Source organism: Bos grunniens, chromosome 7 (assembly GCF_055505025.1).
Source record: "Bos grunniens cultivar Pamir isolate PY7600 chromosome 7, Bosgru_T2T1.0, whole genome shotgun sequence".
Classification (NCBI taxonomy): Eukaryota; Metazoa; Chordata; class Mammalia; order Artiodactyla; family Bovidae; genus Bos; species Bos grunniens.
In genome coordinates this window covers 49,131,495-49,144,454 of record NC_141171.1, presented here as the reverse complement: position 1 = coordinate 49,144,454, position 12,960 = coordinate 49,131,495, and the positions used below count along the sequence as shown (strand labels likewise).

Here is a 12,960-nt window from a genome sequence, read left to right as displayed (position 1 = left end):
GGCCTCCCTGTCCATCACCAACTCCCGGGGTTCACTCAGATCACGTCCATCGAGTCAGTGATGCCATCCAGCCATCTCATCCTCTGTTGTCCCCTTCTCCTCCTGCCCCAATCTCTCCCAGCATCAGAGTCTTTTCCAATGAGTCAACTCTTCTCATGAGGTGGCCAAAGTACTGGAGTTTCAGCTTTAGCATCATTCCTGCCAAAGAAATCCCAGGGCTGATCTCCTTCAGAATGGACTGGTTGGATCTCCTTGCAGTCCAAGGGACTCTCAAGAGTCTTCTCCAACACCACAGTTCAAAAGCATCAATAAACAACCAAAATTTCTCATATTTGTAGAGGCTGAGAAGTCTAAGACCAAGGTGCTGGCAGATTCAGTATCTGGTGAGGGCTCACTTCCCAGTTTATAAATGGCTGTCTTCTTGCTGTGTCCTCACATGATGGAAGGAGAGCTAGAAAGCTCTTTGGGGTCTTTTTATAAGGGCACTAATCCCATACTTTCCAAAGTCCCTGCCTCCACATACCAGCACACTGGGGATTAGGCCTCATCATATGAATTTTGGGGGACACATTCAGTCCATAACATCCTTTAATTCTGCTCATCTTTTCCCAACTTCCCACCCAGATGGTTGGCAATTAAATATGTTATTACTAAAGTTTAGTTTCACATGTAAGGATTCCAAGTTTATTTGGAGTTGCTCATGTGGATCTGGTCCCAAGACAAAGGTGATATATCTTTTTTCAAGATAGTGTTCAGCCTGCACAGTTATCCATGTGTGTATGAGTGTACAGAAGGAGGATAAAGTAGATTCATAGGGCTTACACTCGCTGGGTCACTTTCCTCCGATGGACAAAAACCCAGAAGCTTTTGGTCGTGTATTTTATTTTAAAATTAATTTAAAAAATTAATTTATATAATTTAGACACATAACATTTTATTAATTTTAACTGTACAACATAATATTTGCAATATATATATTGCAAAATGATCACCACAGTAATTTTGAGTTAACATCCATCATCACAGTTCCAATTTTTTTCTTGTGATAAGAACTTTTCAGATCTACTCTTTTCAGTTCAGTTCAGTTCAATTCAGTCGCTCAGTCGTGTCCAACTCTTCACGACCCCATGAATCGCAGCACACCAGGCCTCCCTGTCTATCACCAACTCCCGGAGTTCACTCAGACTCACGTCCGTCCAGTCAGTGATGCCATCCAGCCATCTCATCCTCTGTCGTCCCCTTCTCCTCCTGCCCCCAATCCTTCCCAGCATCAGAGTCTTTCCCAATGAGTCAACTCTTCACATGAGGTGGCCAAAGTACTGGAGTTTCAGCTGCAGCATCATTCCCTCCAAAGAAATCCCAGGGCTGATCTCCTTCAGAATGGACTGGTTGGATCTCCTTGCAGTCCAAGGGACTCTCAAGAGTCTTCTCCAACACCACAGTTCAAAAGCATCAATTCTTTGGCGCTCAGCCTTCTTCACAGTCCAACTCTCACATCCATACATGACCACAGGAAAAACCATAGCCTTGACTAGACGGACCTTTGTTGGCAAAGTAATGTCTCTGCTTTTCAATATGCTATCTAGGTTGGTCATAACTTTCCTTCCAAGGAGTAAGCGTCTACTCTTTTAGCAACTTTCAAATATACTATATAGTATTGTTAACTATAGTCACCGTTGTTGTTGTTCAGTTGCTGACTTGTGTCTCTTTGCAACCCCATAAACAGCAGCATGCCAGGCTTCCCTGTCCTTCACTATCTCCCTAAGTTTGCTCAAACTCATGTCCATTGAGTCAGTGATGCCATCCAACCTCTGTTGCCCCTTCTTGTCTTGCCCTTAATCTTTGCCAGCATCAGGAAAGATGCTAGGAAATAAGTCAGCTCTTTGCATCAGGGAGCCAAAGTATTGGAACTTCAGCTTTAGCACCAGTCCTTCCACTGAATATTCAGAGTTGATTTCCTTTAGGATTGACTGGTTTGATCTCCTTACTGTCCAAGGGACTCTCAAGAGTCTTCTCCAGCATCACAGTTCAAAAGCATCAGTTCTTCAATACTCAGCTTTCTTCATGGTCCAACTGTCACACCCATAAATGACTGCTGGAAAAACCATAGCTTTGACTATATGGATCTTTGTCAGCAAAGTGATGTCTCTGCTTTTTATCACTATCCAGGTTTTTCATAGCTTTTCTGCCAAGGAGCAAGCGTCTTTTAATTTTGTGGCTGCCGTCACCGTCCACATTGATTTTGGAGCCCAAGAAAATGAAATCTGACACTGTTTCCACATTTTCCCCATCTATTTGCCAAGAAGTGAGAGGACTGGATGCCATGATCTTTGTTTTTTGAATGCTGAGTTTTAAGCCAGCTTTTTCACTCTCCTCTTTCACTTTCATCAAGAGGCTCTTAGTTCTTCCTCATTTTCTGCCATTAAAGTGGTATCATCTGTATAGCTGAGGTTGTTGATATTTCTCCCAGAAATCTTGATTCCAGCTTGTGAGTCATCCAGCCCAGCATTTCGTATGATGTACTCTGCATATAAGTTAAATAATCAGGGTGATAATATACAACCTTGATGTACTCCTTTCCCAATTTTGAACCAGTCCATTGTTCCATGTCCAGTTCTAACTGTTGCTTCTTGTCTTGCTTACAGGTTTCTCAGGAGGCAGGTAAGGTGGTCTAGTATTCCACACAAACTGTGGAATATTCTTTCTAAACAAATAAGGAAATAGTAAATAGTTCAGGAAAGAATATTATAAAGCAGTTAAATTGATATTGTGTAGGAAAAACAATGACTGATACTTGGGTATGAATCTTATACAATTATGATGATGTATGAAAAGTCACTTTACTTATTTTACCAAATCGAATTAAATTTGACTTTAAACTACACACTCAACAGAATGGCAGTATTGTCAACATGTCATTATTGGGTCTCCTCTCATTGTTTTCCACTCAAAGGCACTTGCTTCTCTTCCCCTTTCCTTCTTGGGCAACATAAGAGCAATACTTTGATAAAATGCTTTTTGTTAAAAAAACAAACAATGAGGACTGACTCCTAAGGCAAAAGAATACATAGATATATTCAATCTGTAGAGATATTAACTATCTTGTTTAGTACCTATGTATTTGCTTCCAGTATAAAGTCTAGGCTTATAGAAGGGATTTATGTTTGTTTCTTCCATATTGAAGGGGATTTCAAAGATGGAGGGGTTGGAAAAAGATAGCTTCCCAAGTCCAAGAGAGTGACCAGACAAAAGGTACAAACTTTCAGTTGTAAGATAAGTCCCGGGGATATCATGCACAGCACAGTGACTATTTACTTCTGCTTCATTGAATATTGGAGTGGGTTGTCATGCCCTCCTCCAGGGGATCTTCCCAACCCAGGGATCAAACCCAGGTCTCATGCATTGCGGGCAGATTCCTTATAAACTGAGCCATCAGGGAAGCCCAAGAATACTGGAGTGGGTAGCCTTTCCCTTCTCCAGCAGATCTTCCCAATCCAGGAATCAAACTGGGGTCTCCTGCATTGAAGGCAGATTCTTTACCAGCTGAGCTACCAGGGAATCCCAATCAGATAGCTATTTGAGGGCAATTAGAAGTTTCCAACTTACACAGATTCTGTTATTTCCTTAGGATAAATTTCCAGAAGCATCACTAATGGTCCAAAAGAATGGTCAAATTTTAAGGCTGTTGAGTCCACTACTCATCACAAACAGCAAAGTGCCATTTTGGAAAGTACCTTGGGTAAATAAAAATGGAGCGTGTATTGGTTTGCTAAGGCTTCCATAACAAAATACCAAAGAATAAGTGGTTTGAACAACAGAAATTAATTTTTCTCCTATTTTTGGAGGCTGGAGGTCCAAGATCAAGGTGCTAGTAGGGTTAAGTTCTTCTGAGATCTTTATTCTTGGCTTGCAGGTGGCCATCCTCTCACTGCCTCTTCACATGGTCATTCTTCTGTGCACATATACCCCTGGTGTCTCTTCCTCTTATAAGGACACTAACCATACTGGATTAGGGCTCTATCCTAAGGGCCTATTTTAAGATAATCACCTCTTTAAATACTTTATCTTTGATTATAGTTACATTCAGAAGTACTGAAGGCTGGTGCTTCACATTATGAATTTAGAGGTAAGAGAGGGTGGGGACACAGTTCAGGCCATGACAGAACTCAACTGCAAAAATTAACTCTGAGATATAATGGCATGCTGTAGTCCATGGGGTTGCAAAGAGTTGAACATGACTGAGCAACTGAACAACAACAAATAATAAAAAGTTGACTTAAAAAAGAAATAGAGTTGCTGCTTTCTGAAAATATAACTGTTCATAGTTTCCCCTATCTTTCTCAGTTCATTCTTTTTCCTTTTCTCTAGTTCTCTTTTTCTATTCAGTTCAGTTCAGTCGCTCATTTGTGTCCGACTCTTTGTGACCCCATGAATCGAAGCAGGCCAGGCCTCCCTGTCTGTCACCAACTCCCGGAGTTTACCCAAACTCATGTCCATCGAGTTGGTGATGCCATCCAGCCATCTCATCCTCTGTTGTCCCCTTTTCCTCCTGCCCCCAATCCTTCCCACATCAGGGTCTTTTCCAATGAGTCAACTCTTCACATGAGGTGGCCAAAGTACTGGAGTTTCAGCTTCAGCATCAGTCCTTCCAATGAACACCCAGGACTGATCTTTAGGATGGACTGGTTGGATCTCCTTGCAGTCCAAGGGACTCTCAAGAGTCTTCTCCAACACCACAGTTCAAAAGCATCAATTCTTTGGCGCTCAGCTTTCTTCACAGTCCAACTCTCACATCCATACATGACCACTGGAAAAACCATAGCCTTGACTAGACGGACCTTTGTTGACAAAGTAATGTCTCTGCTTTTGAATATGCTATCTAGGTTGGTCATAACTTTCCAAGGAGTAAGTGTCTTAATTTCATGGCTGCAGTCACCATCTGTAGTGATTTTGGAGCCCCCCAAAAGAAAGTCTGACACTGTTTCCACTGTTTCCCCATCTATTTCCCATGAAGGGATGGGACCAGATGCCATGATCTTAGTTTTCTGAATGTTGAGCCTTAAGCCAACTTTTTCACTCTCCTCTTTCACTTTCACTGAGAGGCTTTTTAGTTCCTCTTCACTTTCTGCCATAATTAGGTGCAGTAAAATATACCCTTTTTACTGTTCAGTTCTTTTGAGTTGTTTAAACATCATATTCAATTAGATCTTGTTATCACACTTGCCGGAGGGATGGAAAGCAAAGGTTGTCTAAATTTCAGTTGCATTTTTAAACATTTGTTTTGGAAGGCTGAGATACTTGTAAGCAAGGAAAAGCCAAGAAACATACTCAGGAAATGATCTAAAAGGTAAAGTAGGAAAAAAATTGTTTTTCCACCTGAATGATCTCAGAGGTAGCAAAATGACAGCATCATTTAAGTGTTTATATAACACTCTTTATTCACTGTCCCTACTTTTACCAATCTAATCTTGAAAAGAGTCTTCTATCCCAGTTATCTTGGACTTATCCTGACTTTCTAAATGTCTCTCAAACATGCTTTGTTGTTTCCCATCATCCCTACCCTCTTTCTGTTGTTGTTTAGTCGCTAAGTTGTGTCCCACTCTTTGTGACCCCATGGACTGTAGCCTGCCAGGCTCCTCTGATCATGGGAGTTCCCAGGCAAGAATATTGGAATAGGTTGCCATTTCCTTCTCCAGGGTATCTTCCCGACCCAGGGATTGAACCTGCCCCTCCTGCATTGGCAGGTGGATTCTTTACTACTCAGCCAACAGGGAAGTCTGCCCTCCTTCTATAGGTAAGGCTTATACTAGACATATGCTTCTATGAAGCTTTTCTAGTCAATAGTAATTACATCAGTAACAGATCCTCAATAAGGCTGTGTGGATGATTATTTTAAAACAATACAGGAAAAAAAATGTTACTTTAGAATTTACAGTTTAGATGACAAAATAAGTTACCATCTTATTCTGTTTCAGAAATTCATCTTTTACTGTTTAACATTTATTTGAGTGACTCTAAAATAAACTTTTTCAGGTCTGATCTTTCATGAGAGCTATAATCTTGGGCATCCCAGAACACAGTGCCCCGAGACCCCAGTTTCACCTTAAACATTAACAGCTATATTCACCATCACCCATACTTCCTCTAAAATAGTTTCTTTTCCTAGATTTTTGTAGTTCTATCATGTGGCAGTTTTAGGCTTCCAGATATCAAACACTGGAATGCTTTTATTTTCCTCATTATTTATCATCAGTCGGTTAGCAAATCCTGACATATCTGAATTGTGTTTTGTAATAAGGTAATACTTTGCTATTATCCTAATCTGAATTTTTTCAATGGCATTTATTGCTATCTAACATGCTATATACCATTCTTATTGTTTGCTTCTCCCCACAAGAATGTCCGTTCCATGAGGGCAAACATTTTTGTCTGTTGCTTACTGCCCTGTTCCCAACCCTTGGTATAGTAGTTATTGGATAAATTGAGAAAGTGAGCACTTACTATGTGCCAGGCACTGTGCTCTGCATTTACATGCAGAATCTCATTTAATTTTTGCCACATTGGGTAGGTGTTTTATGTTCTAATTTTAGATAATAAAACCTATAATTTTAAAAAGGTTAGGTGACCTGTCCAAAGTCACACAACTCGATGGTTACACGGTTTGTAGGTAATAGAGACATAGTTTCTCCCCAAACCCTGAAGCCTGTCTATATGCCTTTGAATTAGTATTTATACTCCTTAATCTAAATTTCAAGACATTCCATAATACCAAGACCTCAGCCTAACTTAGTTTTTCTCTATCAAAAACCTCCTGATCCAATCAAACGGGTCCACTTTCTGTTCCTGGGAGCTTATAAATTTTCTCCAGATTTTGTTCAGGTAAACTCTCTATAGAAATCTTATCTAGCCTTTGACTCTGTGATTCGGTGCAAGTTCTACCTCTTTAATCATTTCTGAATACATTCCATTCCAGGATACAGTGAGGAATTTCTAATTTGCTACATGATTTTGGGGCTCTCCATCACATGCCATACACATGTGGCAAAAGTTTCAGTAGATGGAAGCCATTATAAGTTTCTTGTATTCCCACCTGGGTCAATATGGCAGTTATCAAGGGTGTGCGATACTTACATACAGTACAGTGTTCATGTGTTTAACTTGGCTCCCAGTCCGATTGAAAACGCCTTAAAAAACCTAACATTTTAGTTGGGAAGGAAGCTCGTACAGATAACAGGGCCTATGAAAAGATGTGTACAGCGGGGGAGTATGAAAACATCCTCTGAGAGGAGCCTCGTAAGAGGGTTCCACTGACAGCACTGGGGTAGCGGGGGTCTCGCGCCAAGCCTAGGTCGGAAAGTCTGAAGCGCTTTCGGCGCGCTGCTGTCCTTCCACATGGCCTCGGGCTCGCTTTTGCGCAGGGCCACGTGCCAATGTTTGTCTAATCGCGCCTCTGGCCCACTACAAACGGTTAATAACCGCCTTGCCCGACCAGGCCCCTACCCTCCATCTTTGTGCGGACGGGAGGGGCGAGGACGCCAGGTGTAGTGGCCCAGCCGAAAGGCGGCGGGTAAATCCAAGACCCTAACCCCAACAGTCAAGTTTTCAAAAAACCCGCGCGTGACGCCCCAGGCCGCATCCGTTGGGAACGGCCCCCAGCGCGTCCCCGCTCACTACCACCCCCGGCGCCCCGCCCCGCCCCGCCCCCGCAGCAAGCCCAGGGCGGGAGGCGGCGTTTGGGTTAGCAAGAAAACTCTGCACTCGGGGGGCGCCGAGGCCAGCGCGCACTGGGGAGCGCGCCCGTCCAGCAGCTGCCGAAAACGGAAGTGGATGCAGGCGGATGGCTGTGATTGGCTGAACTGACATGTCTCTCAAGGGGCTGGCGCGAACGCCACTGCGGAGCTGGGCGAGGGGATACGGCTAGGGGAGGGGGAAAAATCACTGGGAACAGCCGCGGGGGATGGGGGCAAATGAATCGCAGAGGTTCGCGAAGGGCAGAGAGAGTCCCTAGTGAGGGCGCACTGGAGATCCTGGGAGTGAAAGCAGAGCGGTAAAGGCTGCAACAGGAGCAGCGCAGGCCGAAGGCTTGAATAGACCGCGGAGGGCGGGGAGTCCGTGACCGAGAGCGGCGCTGCAGCGCGGTAGGCGGGACTAATGAGGTCGAGGCGAGGATTGGTGGACTGCCCTGCGCTGCCGTACGCGGCGGTGACGCACGCCTCGGGGAGGGTGCGCGCGCGTTCAGCGGCCTCTTTGTGTGGTGCACAGATACGGGAGCGGAGGTGGCGGTAGCGGCGGCTTTGGTTGCCTTCCAGTTTCCTCGGCTCGTCCTCTAGCCGGCACCTCTCCCCTTCCCTCCCCCTTCCTCTCTTCCTTTTTCCCTTCCCTTTCCCTTCTTCCCTTTTCCGCCGCTGACCGGCGGGGGCGGCTCCAGCGACGGCTGGGCCCAAGTTGTGAAGAAACCTTAGCCAACCATCACGGCGACGGCGAAACCTCGGAGCTCCCAGGGCGGGGGCAAGGCCCGGGCGGTGGAGATGGAGAATTCCCAACTGTGTAAGCTGTTCATCGGCGGCCTCAACGTGCAGACGAGTGAGTCCGGCCTGCGCGGCCACTTTGAGGCCTTTGGGACCCTGACAGACTGCGTAGTGGTGGTGAACCCCCAGACCAAGCGCTCCCGTTGCTTTGGCTTCGTGACCTACTCCAATGTGGAGGAGGCCGATGCCGCCATGGCCGCCTCGCCTCATGCGGTGGACGGCAACACGGTGGAGCTGAAGCGGGCGGTGTCCCGGGAGGATTCGGCGCGGCCCGGTGCTCACGCCAAGGTGAAGAAGCTCTTTGTCGGGGGCCTTAAGGGAGACGTGGCCGAGGGCGACCTGATCGAGCACTTCTCGCAGTTTGGCACCGTGGAAAAGGCCGAGATTATTGCCGATAAGCAGTCCGGCAAGAAGCGTGGCTTCGGCTTCGTGTATTTTCAGAATCACGACGCGGCAGACAAGGCCGCGGTGGTCAAGTTCCATCCGATCCAGGGCCATCGCGTGGAGGTGAAGAAGGCTGTCCCCAAGGAGGATATCCACTCCGGTGGGGGTGGAGGCGGCTCTCGGTCCTCCCGTGGCGGCCGCGGCGGCCGGGGTCGGGGCGGTGGTCGTGACCAGAACGGCCTGTCTAAGGGCGGCGGCGGCGGTTATAACAGCTACGGTGGTTACGGCGGTGGCGGCGGAGGCTACAACGCCTACGGAGGCGGCGGCGGCGGCGGTTCGTCCTACGGTGGAAGCGACTATGGTAACGGTTTCGGCGGTTTCGGCAGCTACAGCCAGCACCAGTCGTCCTATGGGCCCATGAAGAGCGGCGGCGGCGGCGGCGGAGGAGGCAGCAGCTGGGGAGGTCGCAGCAACAGTGGACCTTACAGAGGTGGCTATGGCGGTGGGGGTGGGTATGGAGGCAGCTCCTTCTAAAAATGTCTTTTTAATGCTTGGGAGTGGCTATAGGGGTAGCTCTTCGCAACCACCCACCTAGGGTCAACTCCTAAGTCCTTTTCACTCCCACCGCTTTCCCCATTTTGCCCTTGGGGGAGCCACTTCTAAGGCTGCTTACCCTTGGGGGTGTTGCCCTATATGCCTGCCACCTCTCTCGTCTCTCCCTCTGAAGATGGACTTGGCTCCACATACACATTTTTGTGTTACAGTCATTGATGGACTCTATTTTTTTATTATTACTTGGACTTTGGTCGTTTTTATACTAGCAAAATGTCTTGTTTTAATTTGTGTTTTTTTTGGGGGAGGGGGAGGGAGTGAACTTGCTGATTCTGTAGCAAAACCTGGGCGGGGGTTGGGGGGTTTAGTTTACTTTGTTGTAAGGACTTGATATCTGGCTACAGCGTTTTCTATAAAATCTCCTTGGATCCCATGCCCGAAATTTGGAAGCATATGTACAAAAATCATTTTTACGTTTTATTTTTAATAAATCATTGTGTTTGACCGTACATGTCTAACATTTTTTTCTAGGGTCCATTCCGTACCGTTTTAAGAGTAATTTTTCTTGTTAATTCTTAATGTGTATTTAGAGAAACTTTTAAAAGGTCCTGTGAGGTTTTTTTTTTTCTTCTTGCTGTTACCCAGGTAGTGATGTGTTGAATTTTATCCCTTACAGGTAAAACATTTGAAGTGGTGGATGTGGCTTTTTAAAATCTTTAAAGTTTTTCCTACATCCATCTCTTGTACTAAGTGATTTGCTTATCATCTTGACATGGGTGGTCACTTCTATGAGAATTTGCTTCAAAATATGTACTGTGTAGTTCTAAAGAAATAGTTTGTGTTAAGCATGTGTTTTCATTCATATAAACTGTTTTAAAAAATTCAGATGGCCTAATTTCATCCCTCTTACTGGTTTGTCTGTAATGAATGGTTACAAATAAGGGTTATATTTTACCCTCAAACTTTAAGTGCATTTTTGTATTTTCAGAGCAGGTTTAAATGTTTTTTTTTCTCCTATAGCTGAACTGTTGTCCTCCTGGAAATCCTTCCCCTTACTTTTGTGGCACCATCTACTGGCAGAATGTCAGTATATCTGCAAAACAGTTGGTTTAAAAACTTGTTCAGGACAGTTGCATCAGATTTTAGAAGTTTTGCCATCAAAAATCTGTGCAGACTTTGGTTATACATTTACTTGTAACTAAGATGGGCTTTACAGGAATGTAGTTAATGGTCCATATCACGACTGCCCTTTCTACATGAGGTTTGAAACTGTAAAACTGCTATGCATAGCTTGGGCAGTGGCCCCAAATTGCTATGATAACTAATGAACCAGCTTCGTGTACTGGTATCTTAGGTGCAAGTTGTAAAGCAAAATATCTGTGTATTCTGCTTGGTTAACAAATGTATATTTGTAGCCCTTTCATGCAATAGAATTCAAGTTGTTGTTTATAAAAAGCAAAACAAAACAATGGTATAGGAGAAAATTGCCTTCCTGGATAGACATATAGAATAGCAACGTTTATGGATATCACAAATAAAGAATTCAATTCTTTACATGATTGAGTGAGAGTATGTATAACCTGGTGGGTGGGTTCAGAATACCTTTTAATCTAGTACCTACATTTGATTTACTGATACGGTAAAATATTTGACTGGAATTTTGCTTAGTGAAAGTGAAGTCGCTCAGTCGTGTCCGACTCTTTGCGACTCCATGGACTGTAGCCTACCAGGCTCCTCCGTCCATGGGATTTTCCAGGCAAGAGTACTGGAGTGGGTTGCCATTTCCTTAGTCACTTTGACAAAGGGTAGCTGATACTTGGTACTTTTAGTACCTCTACAACAAATGGGATAGATATGTTTGCATATGGAATAAATTAACAAGATAGTCAAGTTGTGCGTTACAAATGGTTTTACAATTTGTTTAAATTTCTGTTTTCACTCTTATTGAAATACATCATACTGCGTTTCTTCACGTGGTAATTTGGTCTAGCTTTTGCAGAGAGTAGGGCTCTAAGATACAGAAAATGATATCTTAAGTTTTTTATTATAATTATTGTGTTTCTGTTTTACTCAGTTTTAGGAGGAAGATCTGTTTCTTCTGGTTCAACTGGAATAGTCACCTTCTGGAGGGTTTTCAGAATTTAATAAGGTTATTGTCATTTTGTATTTCCCATGTAGTGATGTGTGAAAAGTTATGTAAAAGGATTTCCTAATTAGAAAAATGGCTTAGTGTTAATGGTATATCATTGCTTTGTTGTCATGTGTCTACCTTTACAAATATCTTATCTGGATTGGTATTCAGTGAAGGCAGAAATAGAGGTCTTTAGTCTTTCCAGATTTGGCATGTAGGACTTGTTTGTTATGGTTTCACTTTTTCACCTGTAAGATTTACCTGAACATTACTACTTCAAATATAATCAAGACTTCATGGGAGGAAGTAGTACAGAACCTGGTCAGCATTGAATATAATTTTTGTGCAATGCTTGAATCTAATTTTGAAAGATTAGCAAAATAAATTTTTTTTGTCTTCCTGTTGTGAAGAACTTCTGCATTTACAGTGTTGTAGTAAAATTCAGTGGTAATTATTAGTTGGAAGAGGTTTGAAAGATTGATAGTAATTTCAAGTCTTAAAAAGCTTCCAAACGGTTGACATTCATAGTGGTAACAAATCAGAATGATACACTGATTGCTTCGGTCTGTAGTTTAGTGATTTAGAACAGATTTAATATTTAAATCTTCATAATGAATTTTTGTTTTCAAGTTAGGTTAAAGCATTGAGGATACTTAAGAATTTGCTATTTCTGTTACCTCAGGAATAGAAATGGTAGTGTCAGTTGTTTGATTTGTAGCTTTGTTTATCTTAAGTGTGCTTAATACTCTCAAATTTGAGAATTTGCATTTTAAACTGAATTACCTATGTTTTTGCTGATTAAAAGTGGGCATTTGGATGTTGAGTCAATTTAAGCAAAACTGCATATAGGTAATGTAAGGATTATTCCCCAAAAGACAGTATTTGCACTTAGAAGAGGGTAAGTCTCTTTCTTCTATTTTAACCAACTTACTGCATCAGTGTTAAGATTTTGGTTACTGGGAATATAATTTCTCTTCCCTGTTTTAGAAGGCTTTTTTTTTTTAATTAAGTGGAGCAACAAAGATTGCCTCTAAACCAGGGTAAGATAATGAATGCGTTTTCCTTAGTGTCTTATTGCAGGTTGCTTTGCTGTACCTTTGTCTAATGTTTTCTATTAAAAGTGAATGTTGTAAAAACTTCTTTCCAATAAAAATTCCCTTTCTACCTGTTATTTTAAAAATTATAACATTGCATGTTTGGTCAAATGTTGCCAAGTATCATTTGGCAATGTTACTAGGAAATAGAAAAGAGAACTTGTACTGAATGTTGAGACTGGTGTATTTTTAAAAATGAGAATTAAACGTTTAAATAAATGCTTAGAAACTAAACAAAGAATGGTAAAAACCCTAAAGAGGAAATCCTCTT

At 43.1% G+C, this 12,960-nt stretch overlaps 2 protein-coding genes across 6 annotated transcripts in view; both read left to right on the top strand.

The window, feature by feature from the left end:
* The window catches only part of KLHL3 (kelch like family member 3), a 299,223-nt gene that overhangs the window by 136,800 nt on the left and 149,463 nt on the right, over positions 1 to 12,960 (top strand). The window contains exon 1 of one of the 5 annotated variants that reach the window (XM_086411751.1): positions 11,543 to 11,613. The exons of the other annotated variants lie outside the window; for them this stretch is intronic. The gene's annotated coding sequence lies outside the window, so the exon portion shown is untranslated. Of the gene's footprint in view, positions 1 to 11,542; positions 11,614 to 12,960 lie in introns of those variants that run through there. 5 annotated transcript variants of the gene reach the window in all.
* Positions 7,788 to 9,973, top strand: HNRNPA0 (heterogeneous nuclear ribonucleoprotein A0). Its single transcript, XM_086411758.1, has one exon. The coding sequence runs from the start codon at positions 8,529 to 8,531 to the stop codon at positions 9,444 to 9,446; it is 918 nt and encodes a 305-aa protein (XP_086267884.1). The 5' UTR covers positions 7,788 to 8,528; the 3' UTR covers positions 9,447 to 9,973.